General features: G+C 44.9%; 2 protein-coding genes across 5 annotated transcripts in view; one reads left to right on the forward strand and one right to left on the reverse strand.

The window, feature by feature from the left end:
- The window catches only part of RNF38 (ring finger protein 38), a 196,147-nt gene extending 181,378 nt beyond the window's left edge, over positions 1-14,769 (forward strand). For all 3 annotated transcript variants that reach the window (XM_038402385.2, XM_038402388.2, XM_038402386.2), the window contains one exon: positions 11,207-14,769. In XM_038402385.2, coding sequence (XP_038258313.1) covers positions 11,207-11,269 — 63 coding nt within the window. In that variant the 3' untranslated portion in view covers positions 11,270-14,769. The remainder of the gene's footprint in view (positions 1-11,206) is intronic.
- A 3,001-nt stretch (positions 14,770-17,770) lies between these two features.
- LOC119855743 overlaps positions 17,771-18,958 on the reverse strand; it is a 30,943-nt gene continuing 29,755 nt past the window's right edge. The window contains exon 5 of one of the 2 annotated variants that reach the window (XR_006281317.1): positions 17,771-18,319. Coding sequence is in view for 1 of the 2 variants with exons in the window: in XM_043514504.1 (XP_043370439.1) it covers positions 18,178-18,319 (142 nt within the window). In the remaining variant the exon portion in view is untranslated. The remainder of the gene's footprint in view (positions 18,320-18,958) is intronic. The other variant, XM_043514504.1, reaches the window with a different exon arrangement.

Genomic DNA, 18,958 nt, shown 5'->3' on the forward strand with positions numbered 1-18,958 from the left:
AAGTAGAGTATGGGATTTGTGAGTAGTCCGAATACTGCTTATGACTCTTGCTTAAGCAGAATTGATATTAACCAAAAGTGAAACTGCCAAAAATCTTTCTATATCTTTATATAAATGTAAAGTCTGGGGGCAGGGGAAAAAATGCATAACTGGTCAAATTTCTCACCAAATTAAGGCTTTACACATGAGATAAGATATATATCTTTCAAAACAAGTTATTTTAAAAAATTTGATGAATATAAAAGCAGGACACCACCACAAGATCAGAGATTAGGACAACACCATACAGAAGGTGCAAAGTGTGGGTACTGTTAGTTAGGTAGAAGATGATATAAAGAGACAGATCTCTGCAAGCTGCATTATCCAGACCTACTCCCAGCAAGGTATTATTTCCCATCTTGTCTCACATTTTTAGTATTTTGTTCTATTTGGATTCATTTATTCTCTATTTTAATCTTTTCCATTATATATCTCTGGTTACAGCAACCCAATGAGAGAGAGAGAAATAAATATGAAATAATCATTAGAGATAATACAGCCACTGTCTTATATTGTATCTGTTTTAAGATGCACTTTCTTTAAAAACATGGCGCAAGTGTCTAAGCGGTCTTTTTGCTTTGCTGACAAGTGCATTCTTAGATCATACACAGCCTAACATAGAGAGAGTACTACATTGGTAGGCTTCTGAGGGTCAAGAAAACAGCTGCTTTATCATGCTTACTGCAGAAAGCTTTAGTGTGGTAGTCAGTAGTAGTCTAGTTGATGAATCTACCTTTTCCTGAATAATGAGTTCAATGGTAAACAAATGTGCATGAATAAGAGAGACTGGGATTTAGAGGCATGCTACTAGATCAGATACTCGTGCTCTGAGATTGTGGAACGGGTGCCCTAAATTAAATTTAGGGCCAAACGTAACTTCAGGTAGTCTAAAGCTTTTACAAAACCTAAGACCAGTAAAAATGTTTCCATACATTTATTTAAATTTCTAGTGGAAACCGTTTGTATGCAATAGATGTTCTGCAATATTCTGAACCCAAACGTTGCAGCATTATGAACTAGAAACTTAAGTATAAATGACTAATGTTTTTAGCAGCACACTGAGAAAAATGCAAAGAATAAGGGTTGTGCCTACACTAGATGTTTTTACTCAGGCTTCGTCTACACTTGCAGATGGAAATACTGCACCATTGCCAGGATGCAGAACGGAGGTGACTGATCAAGGCAAAGGAGACCAGGCAATGCAAAGAGCTGGAAAGGAGAGGCAGATGAGGGGAAAACATCCCTCTCACTTCTCCCTCTCAGCACAGCTGCCCTTTCAACTCTCACTTTCCGTTGGGTGGGGGGGAAAGGCAGCAAACAAAAACCCTCACTAGAGTTGCAGCCTGACTATTTCAATAAGTCGCCGAAAATTAAAGTAGCTGTCTGGCCACTATCTGTTACTAATTAGGCAGCGAGGTTCCTCGGGCTCGCACATATCAGCCCTAAGAGACAGCAGCAGGGAAAGCCCTGCCGTTTGTTCACGCTGTCAGCTCTAAGCGCAGTGGCATGTCCACATTAGCAGCTCTTGCAATGCCACAGAGAGCAGTGCATTTTGGTAGCTATCCCAGTGTGCAAATGGCTGCAGTGTGCTTTGGAAGGGGTTTGCAATGGCTAATGGGGAAGGCACAACATCATATGATGCAGGTTTCCCAATCCCATTGTTCCTGGGCATCCTACTAGATTGCCAGCTGCTTTTCAAATGGGGGATGGAGTGTGACAGGGAGTATGTTGTGTGTATGTGGGGGGAGAGACTGTATGTTTTGAGGGCAGTGTTTGTCAGCATGCTGTCTTGTAAGTTCAGACAGCGGCAGGGGGAAGGGGAAAACCCCGACATCAGACCTTACCCCCCACCCCTCTCTCTCTCTCATACGCACACATGCCTGCCTCTGCATCAGGAGCTTTCCCCAGTAATGGTTTGCTTTGTGTCCCAGAGCAGATAAGCATGCCAGCTGTCAGAAACGGAGCTTTGAAAGGAGATATCTGCATGCCTGTAGGCAAGTTCAAAACAATGATGAGTGGCCACCTGACTTCAAGGGATTATGGGATGTTTCCAGAGGCTAGTCACAGCACAGTAATGCAACACGTCGTCCACACTGACACCCCAGCGCTTCAACCTGGGTGCAGAAAGCTCTGTGCTTCTCGTGGAGGTGGATTACCAGGGGCGCTACAGCCACAGAGTCCAGGTGCTCTAAGTACCTTGCCAGTGTGGACTCCTCAGGAGTTAGGGTGCTCGGGGTTGATTTAATGTGCTCTAACTTGCAAGTGTAGACAAGGCCTCAGTGTTTGACAATTAACTGGAGATACTTAACATGTTTGTACGGGCACTCCCCATATATTCCATCCCACTCTTACCAGTTTTCATGCATTTGTAGCCTAGGCCAAATGTGTGGGAGGTGTCAACACCAGCCTTTGCAAATGTGTTAAGTACTTCAGGTTAGTTGGCAATTCAATTGTCTAGTGAAGACAAAGCCCTAAGAAAACAGTATAGTGAAAAATCAGATTTTGGAAATGTTTCCAGTAGCAATGATGTAAGGTGATTTATTTACTGTAGATAGGGCCCCACGAAATTCACAGCCGTGAAAAATGCGTCATACAGTGAAATCTCGTCTCCCCCTGTGAAATCTGGTCTTTTGTGTGCTTTTACCCTATACTATACAGATTTTATGGCGAGACAAGCATTTTGCAAATTGGGGGTCCTGATGCAAAAGGGAGTCACCGGGGGGGTCAAAAGGTTATTGTAGGGAGGGTTGCGATACTGCTACTCTTACTTCTGTGCTACTGCTGGTGGTGGAGATGCTTTCAGAGCTGGGCGACAGGAGAGCAGTAGCTGCTGGCCAGGAGCCCAGCTCTGAAGGCTGAGCCGCCGCCAGCAGCAGCACAAAAGTAAGGGTGGCATGCCATGCCAGCTGCCACCACTCTCCAGCTGCCCACCTCTGAAGGCAGCAACACCACCAGTAGCAGTGCAGAAGTACGGGTAGCAGTACTGCAGCCTCCCCATACAGTAACATTTTGACCCTGGTCCCTCCCACAACTTCTTTTTGGGTCAGGATCCCTACATTTACAACACTGTGAAATTCCAGATTTAAATAGCTGAAATCATGAAATTTACAATTTTAAAAATCCTATGACCAAAAATTGACCAAAGTGGACTGAGAATTTGCTAGGGCCCTAACTATAGATAAGGGGATTTGATGATGGTGTCCCTTAAACAACTTAAAAATCACTTCAATAGAAACTTTTGTACCTATTTTTTTTGTTACTGGTAACATCTCAAGGTTGGTCTACGTTAGAAAAATGTTACTAGTCAGTGTTGGTTAGGACTGTGATTTTTTTTTTTGATTTTTTTTTTTTTTAAAAACCAGTCGTTCTACTGGTATAGACCTGAATATGGATGCAATTATACTGGTATAAAGATGTCTTATACCATTATAGTTTGTCACTTCCCAAACTGGAATAAGCTATACCAGCAATATAAGCACTTTTATGCCAGTATAATTGCATCAACACAGGGTGGAGAGATGGTGTTGCTTTAACTGTTCCAATATAATTAAAGCAGCAAACCTTTTTAGGGTAGAGAAGCCCCCAGGTGGTTATAACTGGAAGAGATCAAAAATTAAATATTTTCCTTTTGTCCATTTTATATTCTGTGTGCATTTGACAGCTTTCTTTGTATGTTGTCAGTTTCACTGTGTTCTTTGAGTAATGGTCCCTATTGTGTTTCACTGAGGGTTATACGCATGCATTTGGAGCCAGAGATTTTGAAAGTAGTACTGTCTGTTGGTCCGCACATGCACCCTTGCTCCGCCTCATGGTTTTGTCTAAGATGATAAAGGGCAGAGTGGACCGACGGCACCCCTCAGTTTTTCTCACCGCCACATGGTTTGAGTCGGAGTCTCTACTGTTCTCTTGCCTCTTGTGACGCACTTGACTAAAAAAAATGGTTTTATCCTGTGTATAGTTAGTATGTTACTTTTTTGTAATAATTTTAGTGTTAGTAGTTGTTTTTAGGATTTTAAGGACTTTGGAATGCTGTTTTACCGGTCGCCGCCACCACCCCCCTCCCCCCCACCTCCATGCCTAGATACTGCCAAAGATGTCGAGGTTCAAGATCTGCACCTCCTGCCCTACCTCATTTTCAACCAGTGTTGAGCACCTTTACTGATGCCTTTACTGCTTGGGAGAAGCCCCGGTTGCATACAGGTGCAGTATCTGCTTCTCCTTCCCAAGCCGTACCCAGGAAGGCTGGGCTCTCCGCCTCACGAAGCACTCACGGAGGTTGTCATCAGGCTGCAGTCAGATCCAGGCCGGGGAACACCAACTCTCCCCTTCCCTGTCCATACACCTGCCTGAGCAATCTAGGAGTGCGCCTCCTACTGCAGAGCACTATTCTGGTTCCGCTGGTACCTGTGCTATGAACCTGTCCTGGGGCCTAGTCGTGAGGCAAGGAAGCATGCGCATAAGCATGGCAGTAAGCCTTTCTCCAGGCCCAAGAAGGATACTGCTCTGTCCACCAGTTCCCAGCCATGCAGAGGTGGCATGTTCCAAGGCTCAGAAGCACAGTAAGAAGCCACACAGAACGTCTGATCTGCCCACCGAACTGCAGACTCCTTCCAGATCAGCACCGCCAAAGTCAAGGGAGCCTTCGGTTCCTAGGCAGTTCTCCTTTTCAACACCCGTTCTGGCTCTGGTTCCAACTGCAGAGAGCGTGTCACTGACACTGGGGAGACTCGAGTCTGCTCCCGAGTCTCATGAACTCTTGCTTTGGCAGAGGCAAGGTCTCCACACCTTCAAGTGCCATTTCCTCCTAGGAGAGTATGCTTCCTCACATTAGACTTGCCTCTTTCAGGCCACGTTCCCACCTGCTCCTCAACGGCTCCTGCGGTTCCAACAGCACCGTCATTTGAACCGGGCTCTGATTTCTCTGCATCAGAGAACTCGGACAGAAAGCAGGGTCTGCCCCTCCTCTATCATCAGTATGCCTACCCTAAGGTCCCGCCGACTCAACGGTAATACCCTCCCTTTGCCCAGCCCCGGCGTCACTAGTATCCCGCTCCTAGGGACTGAACACAACAAGCACTGGATCCACCTGTTGGCCATACTGGGGATGGTGGCCGCAGTATCTGCCATTGGAATCTTCCCACTCTGCTTGTGAGGAGTCTCCAATCTCGCCCCTTTGATAGTCATCGAGCAGGTTCAGTTCAACTATTGAAGGATGCACCACTTAGTCCAACTCCAACGGTACTGTCGGAACTGGAGTGATTTCCCTCGTCATCCCCTGATGCCATGGTGTCTTCGACTCCCTCTTTGTCCCTGGTTGACTACCTCCAATTTCAAGAACTGCTACATAGGGTGGGGATTTCCTTCCACATCCCACTGGAGGAAGTACAAGACAGGCATCACCAGCTTCTTGACATCGTACACGTCTCAGTACTCGCCAGAGTGGCTCTACCGATCAATTATGCCATTCTTCAACCAGAACAGACTGCATGGCACACTCCAGCTAGCTGCAAACCCATTCTCAACGGGCGGAAAAGCGGTACTATGTGCCTCTGAAGGGGTCTAATTTTCTCTTCTCTTGCTCCTCAGCCAATTCCCTCTGTTGTTCAGGCAGCAATGGAACAGGCTCAGCAGCAACACGCATGCTCCACCCCAGCAGAGAAGAAGGGCAAGCGACTGGACCTTCTAGGTTGCAAGTTCTTCTCCTCTGTTAGCATACAATTCCACATTTCCAATTACTTGGCTCTGTTCATCAAGTACTGCTTCCTTACCTACAGCAAGTTGGCGGACTTCACAGAAAACTGCCCCAGCAGGATCAAGCTCGCTTCCAGGCTGTCCTACAGGAAGGGAAATTGGTTGAGAACAACACTCCAGGCTGCAGAGGATGTGGTGGATACCTTCTTCATGCACAATGGCTACAGGGATCGTCATGCATAGGGAGTCATGGTTACGTTTGTCCAGTTTCGCAAGGGAAGTCTAGACCACCATAGAGGATCTCTCTCCTGTTGAGTCTCGTCTCTTCTCTTCAATCAGAAGACTGACTCCCTCAAAGACTCCAGGGGATCTACACATCAGCACTCAAATGCAAATTTTACAGCCCACCTGTGACGCAGCAATGTAGAGGTCCCCAATTCTTCCTCCAGCAGTCTTATGAGTCTCCTTGCAAATGGCAGAAGACCCAGTGAGCTGTCATCCTGATTCATCTTCACAACCTTCAGCGTCTCAGACTTAATCTTTGCAGAAGCATTATTTCAGCGTGCAACCAGAGATCCATCAACTACCCTGTCTCACATTGTGCACCCAACCCACCCCCTTGTGGTGACATCTAGCATTCTTTTTACCAGCTTGGAGTGTGGTAACAGACAAGTGGGTCCTGGATGTCCTTCAACATGGCTATACAGTTGAGTTCACAACACAACCTCACCCACATCCTCTGCCCCAGCCGTGCATCAGGAACCATTTTCACTATAGTATCCTTGCCCAGGAAGTGGACTCCCTATTGCAATGAGGAGCGATAGAACCTGCAATGTATCATGGTGGTGGGTTCTATTCCACCTATTTCCTGGTCCCCAAGAAGAAGGGTGGGTGAAGGCTGATCTTAGACCTCGACCGTCTCAACCATTTCATATGCAAGCCAAAATTTCGTATGGTCACCCTAGCAGCCAGCATGCCTTCCTAAGAAGGAGGCATGTGGTGTATGGCTCTTGATATGCGAAATGCTTCCACGTGGATATCCATCCTGCCCACAGTTGTTTCCTGAATTCACAGACTGCCTTTGTCACTTCCAGTACATCTACCGTTTGGACTCACCACTGCTCCACAAGTTTTCACCAAGGTTTTCTCGGTAGTGGCGGCCCTCGTCTGGTGCGAAGGGGTCCTTACATTCCCTTATCTTGACAATTGGCTGCTGGCAGCAAGATCAAAAAAGAGAAGCTTGAGCCTTGACCTCCATGCTGCTCACACTCCTCTCCTCGCTGGGAATGAGTGTACATGTCAATAAATCAACTTTGGATTCACACAATTCCTAGAAATCCCATATCAATGTGATCTCGGCACACGCCTACCTGCCGGAGGACAGGTTCCAGACCCTACAAGAGCAATTTCCATGGTGCTCTCCAGTTTTTTTGTTCTGGCCAGGACTTGCCTTTCTGTTCTTGGCCACCTGGTGGCTTGCACATATGTGACTGCCTTGGCCTATCTCTGCTTCGGCTGTCTACAGGTTTCAGGGAGTCTGTTCCCCCACATGCTACACCATGGACTTTCTGCTGTGGGTTCCCAACGATATCTCATCCCTCCAGTGGTGGATGGACTCAGGCCGGATCTACACTGGGATGCCATTCTTTGTGCCGTCCCCATGAACAACAATCATCATGGATGTGTTGCTTGTCGGATGGGGCGCTCACATGAGTGAGCACATTGATTCAGGGGACCTGGACTGGTCAGGAATTTCGGATTCACATCAACATCCTGGAACTTCTGGCAGCATTCCTCTCATCTGTCTATTCCAGTCACGTTCTCACCATGTTGGACAACACTACCAGCACCGCAGTTTAGTACATCAACAAGCAAGGCGGTATGAGGTCACCCACGCTTTGCGTGGAGGCCGTTTGTCTTTGGGATTGAGAAGCCCAACCTGAGTGCACCTGGATGACTCAGAAATCAGAAGACAATGAAAAAGAACCCACGTTATTTTTTCCAAATCCCATGATTTTTAAGCCACTCATAGTATATTTTGTTTAGGCCTGATTCCTGATTGTTGAACACTTGGGTTTGGCAATACTATGTGTTATATTTTTAAAAATCCCAAACCATAAATAAATAATTGTAATCCATCTTGATTCTGGTGACATTATCAAAACTTCTGTTTTTGTTACAAGGCTTTCACAAAAAGCCCTTAGGTAGAACTATTCAGTTTTAAATAAATGGTATTTAGAAGATCTCATTAGAAAGTTTCTTTAAAATAATTTTGAGGAAAGCTACAGTACATCATTTAATGTGAATGCTTATGTTTGAGAGAATTAATTTGCCTCAAGTAACTGCACATTAAGTGAAGTTTCCATTTATAACCTGCACTTCAGTATGCACATCCAGTTCCTACTTAAATCATTGAGAGTGATGTTCAAATAAGGAGTAAGGGGACTAAATTCCATGAAACATATGCATTTAACTGATTCATTACAGTAGAGAATCCTAAAACATGGGAAAATGCTCTACTGCTAAAATTTGTAGAGCTGTTAATATAGCATTACAGGAACATGAATAATTTGACTTATGTTGATATTAAGATATTAGTTATTGTTTGTTATAGAATTAGTTTTCTATAATTTGCTTTCAGTAAACGACAGTGTATTGATACTACCACTAGATGTCCTATTTAATAGTACAAATAGCCAACATTGAAATATAATCTTGATGAGTATATCTGTTGTTCAGCTCTCAAACAGTATAATCTAGGAAAAGATGACAGTTTCATTCTAAATTAGATGGATTAGTTGCATTATATCTAGAATAGAAGGGTGGAGAACAGATACTTGCTCTGCTATGCTTAAAATCTATATTGACATAGTTGTGTCAGTCAAGGTTGTGAAAAAAACACCTCTCCAGTGACAGTGATGCCAGCAAGGCCCTCAATAGAGAGAGAGATGCCAGCACAAAACATAAAAGGGGAGGTGGTGTTCCCACACTGACAGGAAAAACTCCTCTATTGGTATAGGCTGCATTTATGCTAAGGGACTGGGCTGACATAGGCTCTGCAGTGTACACTTAGCCAAAGGTAAGGTGACTGAATTCCCTCAAATGGTTATGAAACCATAATGATACAGGAAGAAGTGCACTTGGGTTTTGTGTCTTCAGTTTTCAGCACCGTTTCTCATTTTCCCCCTAAAATGTCAATGACACTCTGATACAAGAAGGTGTAGGACAATAATGGTTACTTACAAATGTGATGGAGAGAAAAAATATATATATTCATTTTTGGTTGCACTAAGAAACGAACATTTTTCTACTAATTATGAAAATACTCAAAACTTGACCACTTTATAGACATTATTGAAAGTCCAACAGTTCACTAATCATCAACGCTGCTGCTTTGATTAAAACCTTAGTGCACCTGTCTAAATACTGTAGTTCAAATTGCAAATATCAAATTGGAGAAGAGTGTCTGGGAGTCTAATTTCTCTTTTTAGGGAAGATTTTAATTGCAGACGTGATCTGCAGAGTATTTTTGCAATATTGGCTTGCCTCTTTGTAAAGACAGCCTGAAAGTGTTTTTCCCTTCATTGTTAAAATTTCTTCAGCAGTATCAGGAATGTGAGTCTGAACAGTGATGAGCTGCTAAAATCTTAACAACCGGTTCCCTCCTCACCCCATGAGGGGGTTGTGGTCCGCCCCCCGCGACTCCTGCCCTATCTAACCCCCCGTGTTCCTTGATGCGCCCGAACACTTCCCCATCCACCCCGTCCCCTGACTGCCCCCAGAACCGGGCAGGAGGGTCTTGTGGGCCACCATAGTGGGTGTCCACCTTGCCCCTGAGAGCCAGAGGGACCTGCTGGGGGGCGAGGTGGGGAGTCCCGGCAGTGCTTACCTGGGGTGGCTCCCGGGAAGCATCCGGCAGGTCCCTCTGGCTCCTAGGGATGGGGTAGCGTAGCTGGGGGATGAGCAGGGGGAGTGGCCGCTCCCCCCACTGATCACATCAAAAGTGGCACCTTTGGCGCCAGCTCCGTGGGTGCTCTGAGGCTGGAGCATCCACGGGGAAAATTTGGTGGGTGCAGAGCACCCACTGGCAGCACCCCGCCCAGCCCCAGCTCGCCTCATCTCTGCCTCCTCCCCTGAACGCACCGCCCTGCTTCTTCCCCCCTCCCCTCGGCTTCCCACGAATCAGCTGTTCGCGCGGGAAGCCTGGGAGAGCTGAGAAGCAGGCGGCGGCTTCGCGCTCGGGCCCAGGGAGGCAGAGCGGAGGTGAGCTGTGGCAGGGAGTGGTTTTCCTGCCCCCTCCACCCCCCCGGGTTACCTGTGGCCCTCCTCGCCTCCGCCCCCCCAGCCCCAACTCACCTCCCCTCCACCTCCCTGGGCCTGAGCGCAAAGCCACGGCCTGCTTCTCAGCCCTCCCCGGCTTCCTGTGCGAACAGCTGATTCACGGGAAGCCAGGGAGTTGGGGGAGCACAGCAGGGTGGCGGGTTCAGGGGAGGAGGCGGAGGTGAGGTGAGCTGGGGGCAGGGAGGGGAGCTGCCGGTGGGTGCTCTGCGCCCACCAAATTTTCCCTGTGGGTACTCCAGCCCCGGAGCACCCACGGCGTCAGTGCCTAAGATTGCCACTTTTGGCCAGTTAAATTTAGAAGTCCTTTTAGAACGGGTTGTCCCGTGAAGGGCTTCTAAATTTAACAACTGGTTCCAGCGAACCGGTGCGAACCAGCTCCAGCTCACCACTGAGTCTGATCTTCCCTGATTTTGTTGCGGGTGGGTGTTGCAGAAAATGTGCACTTAGGGTATGTCTGCACAGGTATGGCAGTGATTTTCAGACTCCCAGTCTACAGACTCAGGCTCTCTCTGCAGTACTCAAAACAGCTATGCAGGGTTTTGGGCTCTGAAGCGCATCCCCCTCCCCAGGCTTCACAGAGTCCGGCCTGAGCCCAAATGTATACACAGCTGTTTTTAGCCTGTAGACCAGGGCTCTAAGACTCACTGTCCCACAGGGTTTTGGTTGGCTATTGTGCCATGTGAGTGCACTCTCCTTAATTGAAGGATGGCAGCACTCATTCTTGAACAGACATCTTTGTACATGTAGTTCTGTGTACCGTGTTCAATAGGTGTTGTTAAAACCAATATAACTAAAACTCTTTTCTCTTCCCAGCTGCTCAGCTTTCAGTGTCTTGTGATGGCATAATGTCATCATTCTCCATAATTCTTCTAGAAAATTCTCATCTCTTCCAATTTGTGGGTGTTTTTAAAAAAAAAAAAAAAAAAGGGGGGGGGGGCAAAATTTTAAGTTGACAGACCTCTCAGGCCACCTTCACACATAATAAAGAAGCCAAAAAGGGCACAAATCCAATTTATGTTCCTGTTCTGATTCCATTTTGGATTAGCACATGCCTGTTGTATCGTGTGGTGTACGTTGTTCTATAAATAAGCATCCTTGTCAATGCACTAAATCTTGTTTTACTTTTGTTTCATAGGCAAATCGTACCTGCCCAATTTGTAGAGCTGATGCTTCAGAAGTGCATCGTGATTCAGAATGACCAATCTAAGAGCACAATTCTAGTTTGGGTGTTCCTAGTCACATGTATAGACGAACTATCCATCGAACTTACCCGTGTGGCTGCCAGCCTTCCCTTTACACAAAAGGGTCAATGGACCTTTTTTTGCACTGTGTGATTTAATCAATTATAAAGCTTATAATTAGTCTTCACAATTATGGGATTGTTATACTAACCGTGTGATTGGAACTCCAAAGATTTTATTTTCTTTAGCTTAATTTTGTGTGTGCACTAACATTCCCTGGTTTTTGTGTGATCATTCCGAGTGTTGCTGCGAGATTACCGTGGACGTGATCTTTTAGCATGTGCTTTTATAAAAAGTGGTAGCTCCAAACAATTATAGCAATCTACCTTATATAGAGCCTTCAGATACTGTGAGTGGTAACGAATGGTGTTGGTGGGAGTACGTATGTGCACACGAGAGTTTGTGCGGGATGTGCTAGTGTGTGTTTGCGTATGTCTGAGAACCTATATACCAGCATGTACTGAGAACGTATGTGAGTAGTATTAATTATGCTGCAATGTATAATCTTGTGTGTTATTTAAACAGTACTAGTACTGTACACTGGTTTCTTTCCTTGTGTTTGCAGTTGCACACTGAATGCTAAGGGTGCAGCAATTATAGGCATTTAATATTTCCTCCCCAATGTACTTAATGGTATAAAAAGACCTTTTAACTTTTATTCAGACAACTGTTATTGCTTCCCCTTCACTGGCGGTTGTAAGTGTACCACTAAAGAGTGCATTGATTGCGCAGTACATGACTAATCTTGTTTTTAGCTCATGTCATAAAATCCAAATTTTACATTTGCTGATTTACTGCTAATTTATCAATAGTTGCAGTATCGCACAAAATCAGTTAGCAATATTAACATTGTCAATTGATCATTTGAATGTTGATGTTTTTCTGTTTTCCTTTTTAATTCCTCTAGCCAGTTTGAATTATGTTCAGTTGATTTCAGAATAGAGGTCGGGTCTGAAGATGCTGAAGTAACATATTTCTCTCCATACGCAGAAGCTGAAAGGACATTGAGAGTCTTGTGCAACAGCTCTTCACATTGTTGGCCATTGTACTTGCTAAGTACATAATCTTTTAGTTTATAAACTTTGGCTTTAACTCATTTATGTTCTTTTTCATGTATAAGGGAGTTTGTGTAAGTGGAAGAGAGGCTACCTTTTTAGTCCTGCAACTTTATGAACAAAATATAATTCTTAGCGTTTGCTCAGAGTGGAAGAACTTCTAACTTTTGTCCTTGTACCACAGTAAGTTTTTGTGGTCATTCACTGCCTGGTTCAGATGGCATCGGATGCTTCTTCTACCCTTCCCTACTAGGTAGTGAGCTTTTGCATGAATAAAAAACTCCCTTGGTTTTTCTATTAGTAGCCAGAATATTCACATTAAGAGAAGAGTGTGTTAGTACACAATCAGGAACAAATAATGCTGTGAAACAGGAGTTAACCTCCGTTCAGCTGCCCTGCAAATGTTATAGCTGGATTATTGAAAAATTGGCTTTAACATTTCAGACTGTTAAAGGTTTTAAAATTTGTTCTTCAGTAAAATATTTAGGTCTATGTATACCATAGTTATTGAAGAGATGCTCTGTTTTGCATCACTGTGCTTTCTCCTAAATTTTGTGTCATTACTTTGGTTGCAGTAGCACAAGTGGCACAATTAGCAATATTGCTGTAACTTGCTGCCACTCTCAGCTTTAAGTTTGTGTCATTTCTGATGCTTTTGTGTGCTGCTATGCTTTAGTATCAGTTATATTTTCAGACAGTGTTACATGTTCTCCATGCTGCTTGCCCTTCTTTGAAGGCTCTACAGACCAATCACAGCTTGTGGTTCAGTAAAACAAAATGAAAGCACAATTTTGCCCATGTTTCAGATGCTATTGCCTCTCTTTAGTTACACAAGTAGAACGAAAAACTTGCTTGTCTGTCCATATGTCAGTACCTAACACTAAGTAAATCAAAATTATTACAAAATATACAGTGTACAACAACTTTAAAATGTTTGTTTTCCCCTGGATGTGCTAAGGAATGGAACTGTCACAACATGTCACCAAACAAGTTAAATCACATATAGTAAACTTTATTTTTGTAACGAATGAAATCATGTGTTTAAAAAGAAGTGTATGCCACACATCTTATAATACTTAGGGTCTTTTATATAGCTGCAAAAAAATTTCTACCTGTACAGATCTAACCATAACAAACACTACTACACTCAGTATTCACTTTGTTGAAGCATGGAAATAAGGCACTTTTCTAAGTTAGATAGAAATGCATAATTAACAAGGCATATTTTACTAATATTGAGGTAAAGTAGTCCTCTTTCCTGAATTGGAGAAATCTTGATATATAATGGCCCTCTTTCCTAGTAAAGTTCTGTGACGCAGTTGGAGAGTTAGGAGGCAGTAGGGTCTAATTTGGTAAAATACTGAATTTAATCGTTGCACTCTTGTGGCTGATCTCTTCTGGAATGTTTTTCGTTTGCATGGGACTCTTGCAGATGTGTGCAGACTTGCTTCCTGTGGTTAGTGTGTATAAAAAGCACACATGCATGTGTTCTGAACCAGCTCAGATTGGCTACAACAGACTTCATTGTTGTGGTTGTCAGGTCAAAAGAGGAGGGGAAGGGGATTCATGCTCAGCCTTTACTGCCATGTGTTATGCACATTTGTGTCTAATTCCACAGCCTGCAGTGGTGCCTGGCAGCACCAGAATACAGTAAAAGGTTTATGTTGATTGCCTCCTCTCTTCCACCCCCCCTTTCCCACCTCCCTTCTAAAAACAAAAAACTGTTGGCTTTACCATGTAGGCACTGCTGTTTTTTGCATGAATTGTCAACTTAATTTGACTTTGTTCTGGTTTTTAATGGATACCAAGGCCTACAGATCTCTCCAATCTCTCATTTTGTGGGTTTTCTTTACAGAAAGTTTTTTGTGCAAAGTAATTTTTTTTGTTGTATACAGTTTTTGTACAGTCTCTTGAATGTGATTTTCTCAACTGTTAACATTTACACTTTTTGTAATACTTGGAATGGTGGGATCTACCAATGTGTTGGGTTTTTTTAAAACTTACTGAAAATGCATTTTTGACTGAGTTATCTTTAGGCCTTAATAAAAGAGCTGTGTTTTTGCCCCCCTTTGGTACATTGTTACCTCATTTTGCTATTTTTGTGTTTCAGATTTGCTAATGATTATGAAAGCTTATGGGTTTTGTTGGAATCATATTTTGTCAAGTGTTTTCTTTAAATCATACTCTATTGTATCAGTTAACATGTAGTTTTAAATGTATTATAAATATCTGTAACCAAATCATTTGAAGGCTTGATAAATTTTTAACAAAATTTGTACATTTTTTATGAGAGTTACTAGTAATGCTTTACTAAGTAGTGCAATGAATTTTTATTTTTAATCCCTGTGCCCAATTTTGGAGTTGAGAGAGTTGTTCAGTAATAAATGTATGATGTACACTTAGTTTTGTCCTGCCTCTTGTTCTCCTGTTTGGGGTACATTGTTTCCTCTTCTTAGTCTCCATATTTCTATTTTATTGTAAAACTTTAGAGCTGTACCACTTTGCAACTGGAATTAGTTTTTTTGTTTCTGAGTAATGCTCTTCATATGTAAACCAAGAATTTATTTTCTTTCAGACAAAAAAATCAATATTTGGTTAACGTGTCTGCTTTTAGAACTCCCAGGAAGACGAGTTCAGAGAGCTGCAGTATATCCTGTTTAAAAATATTAAAGGTATTTTCAGCAGCATTGTCCTACATTAAATGAATGTGCAAATATGTATAATTGACAGCGTTTTCTGCCTTGAGATCATCTTTCTGAAGGTTTTGCTTAACAGTAAATGTGTCATCAGGAAAATGTGATTGAAAAATATTGGGCACTTGGACACTCCTCTGGCATGTTTTAGGTGACGGTCTTAGTGTTTTACAAACTAGATAAGCTTTGCAACACTCCTGTGAGGTAACATCATCTCCATGAAAAATAACAAGGAGTCTGGTGGCACCTTAAAGATTAAGGCCTTGTGTACGTACGAAATTAGGTCGAATTTATAGAAGTCAGTTTTGTAGAAAGCATTTTTATACAGTTGATTGTGTGTGTCCCCACACAAATGCTCAAAGTGCATGTAGTCGGTGGAGTGCGTCCACAGTACCGAGGCAACCGTCGACTTCCAGAGCTTTGCACTGTGGGTAGCTATCCCACAGTTCCTGCAGTCGCCGCCGCCCATTTGTATTCTGGGTAGAAATCCCAATGCCTGATGAGGCTAAAACATTGTCGTGAGTGGTTCTGGGTACATATCGTCAGGCCCCTTTCCCTCCCTCCATGAAAGTAATGGCACACAATCGTTTTGCGCCTTTTTTCCTGGGTTACCTGTGCAGATGCCATACCACGGCAAGCATGGAGCCCGCTTAGCTCACCGTCACCGTATGTCTCCTGGGTGCTGGCTGACGCGGTACTGCATTGCTACACAGCAGCAGCTTATTGCCTTTTGGCAGCAGACAGTGCAGTATGATGGGTAGCTGTCGTCGATATAGTCAAGGGTGCTCTTTTAACCGACCTCAATGAGGTCGGGGCGCCTGGGCAAACATGGGAGTGACTCAGCCAGGTCATTCTCCATTTAAGTTTTGTCTCATGGCGATTCAGTCCTGCCAGCAGTCCTACTGCACCTTCTTTTAATGAGCAGCCAGGAGACGACGACAGCCAACAGTCATACTGCACCGTCTTCTGCCGAGCACCCAGGAGGTGACGATGGCTAGCGGTCGTACTGCACAGACTGCTGCCAGCAAGATATATAAAGATAGATGAAGTCGATCAAAACAAGAAATAGACCAGATTTGTTTTGTATTCATTTTCTCCTCCCTCCATGAAATCAACGACCTGCTAAACCCAGTTTTGAGTTCTGTCCTTGACGGGGCCATTCTGTTTCTCGCAAAGCCACCCCCTTCGTCTATTTTAATTCCCTGTAAGCAAACCCTATAAGTCATGTTGTCGGTCACCCCTTCCTCCACCAGAGCAATGGCTAACAATCGTTTCGCACCCTTTTCCCTGGATTGTCCGAGCAGACGCCATAGCACAGCAAGCATGGAGCCCGTTCAGCTCAGTGCAGCAGTTATGACCATTGTAAACCCCTCAAGCATTATCTTGCAGTTTATGCAGAACCAGCACCTGAAAAACTAGGCGAGGAGGCAACTGAAGTGCGGTGATGAGGACATGAACACACTTTTCTCTAAAAGCGCTTTCCCCCGCAATTTGGAGATCATGTTAATGGGCAGGTTCATGCTGTGGAACGCCGATTCAGGGCCTGGGAAACCAGCACAGGTGCGACCGCATAGTGTTGCAGGTCTGGGATGATTCCCAGCGGCTCCGAAACTTTCGCATGCGTAAGGGCACTTTCATGGAACTTTGTGACTTGCTTTCCCCTGCCCTGAAGCGCAAGAATACCAAGATGAGAGCAGCCCTCACAGTTGAGAAGCGAGTGACAATAGCCCTGTGGAAGCTTGCAACGCCAGACTGCTACCGGTCAGTCAGTAATCAATTTGAAGTGGGCAAATCTACTGTGGGGATTGCTGTGATGCAAGTAGCCAATGCAATCATTGAGCTGCTGCTATCAAAGGTAGTGACTCTGGGCAATGTGCAGGTCATACTAGATGGCTTTGCTGCAATGGGATTCCCTAACTGTGGTGGGGCCATAGACGGAACGCATATCCCTATCTTGGGACTGGACCACCAGGGCAGCCAGTACATAAACCGCAAGGGGTATTTTTCAGTAGTGCTGCAAGCATTGGTGGATCACAAGGACATTTCATCAACATCAATGTGGGATGGCCGGGAAAGGTTCATGACGTTCGCGCCTTCAGGAACACCGGTCTTTTTAAATGGCTACTTGAAGGGATTTACTTCCCAGACCAGAAAATAACTGTTGGGGATGTTAAAATGCCTATAGTTATCCTTGGGGACCCAGCCTACCCCTTAATGCCCTGGCTTATGAAGCCATACACAGACACCCTGGACAGTAGTAAGGAGCTGTTCAACTATAGGCTGAGTAAGTGCAGAATGGTGGTAGAGTGTGCATTTGGATGTTTAAAGGGTCACTGGCGCAGTTTACTGACTTGCTCAGACCTCAGCGAAACCAGTATTCCCGCTTGTTATTGCTGCTTGCTGTGTGCTCCACAATCTCTGTGAGAGTAAGGGGGAGACGTATATGGTGAGGTGGGAGATTGATGCAAAACGCCTGGCTGCTGAATATGCGCAGCCAGACACCAAGGTGGTTAGAAGAGCACAGCAGGAAGCACGCAGCAGAGAAGCTTTGAAAAAGTTTCATTTCTGGCCAGGGTACTGTGTGACACTTCTGTTTGTTTCTCCTTGACGAAAACCCGCCCCCTGGGTTAACTTTAATTCCCTATATACCACCCGCCCTCCCCCCTTCGATCACATCTTGCTTGCAAAGGAAATAAAGTCACTATAGTTTAGAAAACATGTATTCTTTATTAATTGATTATAAAAATAGGGAGATAACTCACAAGGTAGCCCGGGTGGGGTGTGGGAGAAGGGAAGGAAAAGGCCACTTCAAAACTTGTTGAATGACAGTCTTCTGTTGCTTGGGCTGCCCACTGGAAGTGGTTGGGTGCGTGGAGCCTCCCCCCCCCCCCCCCACACCATGTTCTTGGGCATCTGGGTGAGGAGGCTATGGAACTTCGGGAGGAGGGAGGGCAGTTAAGCAGGGGCTGCAGCGGCAGTCTGTGATCCTGCTGCTGTTCATGAACCTCCACCAGATGCCGAGCATGTCCCGTAGTAATCCCAGCATTGCCTCATACCTCCTCTGATCTTTCTGCCGCCACCTGTCCTCTTGTTCATCGGCCACTGTCCTGTACTCTGCTATTGTGTCCCTCCATACAGCTCTGTCAGTGCCGGACAACTGCATGAGCTCAGAGAACATTTCATTGCGTGTGTGGTTTTTTTCACCGCCTTATCTGAGATAGCCTTTGGGACAGAGGAGGGAGGCTTGAAACATTTGCAGCTGCGGGAGGAAAAAAAGGGAGTGAAGTATTTAAAAAGATACATTTTACAGAACAATGGCTATACTCTTGGTGAACAACACTATTCACATTACATAGCACATGTGATTTTTGGTACAAGGTCGCATTTTGCATCTTGTATTGAGTGCCTGCGGCTTTGGTGTTAGAGATCACACACACAGGGCCGGGCAACAGAATTCGGCTTGCAGGCGGCCATGGTAAGCCATAGTCTTTCGGCTTCTGCAACCTCCATAACAGCAGCCCCCTCCTCTCCCATACCAAGCAAAGCCCATTGAGTTGGCCATTTAGTGCTGTAGTTTTCCTGTTAATGTGCAGCAGCAGAAACCAAACTAACCCACCCACCCCCCCGCCATCCAGTTCTCTGAGATGATCGCTTTACCCTTTCCCCCACCGCGTGGCTGGTATCAGGGAAGATCCCTGCTAGCCAAATGCAAACAGCTCAGCGCCAATGCCCACCCTACCACCCCCCCGTGTGGCTAACTGTGGGGAGGATTTACTTTCAGCCACAGGTAAACAGCCCAGTAGGAGCGGGCATCTCTAATGTCCCCTTAATTAAATTCCCCTATTTCAACCAGGTTTCAGAGTAGCAGCCGTGTTACTCTGTATTCGCAAAAAGAAAA

The sequence above is a fragment of the Dermochelys coriacea genome, chromosome 5 (genome assembly GCF_009764565.3).
Source record: "Dermochelys coriacea isolate rDerCor1 chromosome 5, rDerCor1.pri.v4, whole genome shotgun sequence".
In the NCBI taxonomy this organism is placed as follows: Eukaryota; Metazoa; Chordata; order Testudines; family Dermochelyidae; genus Dermochelys; species Dermochelys coriacea.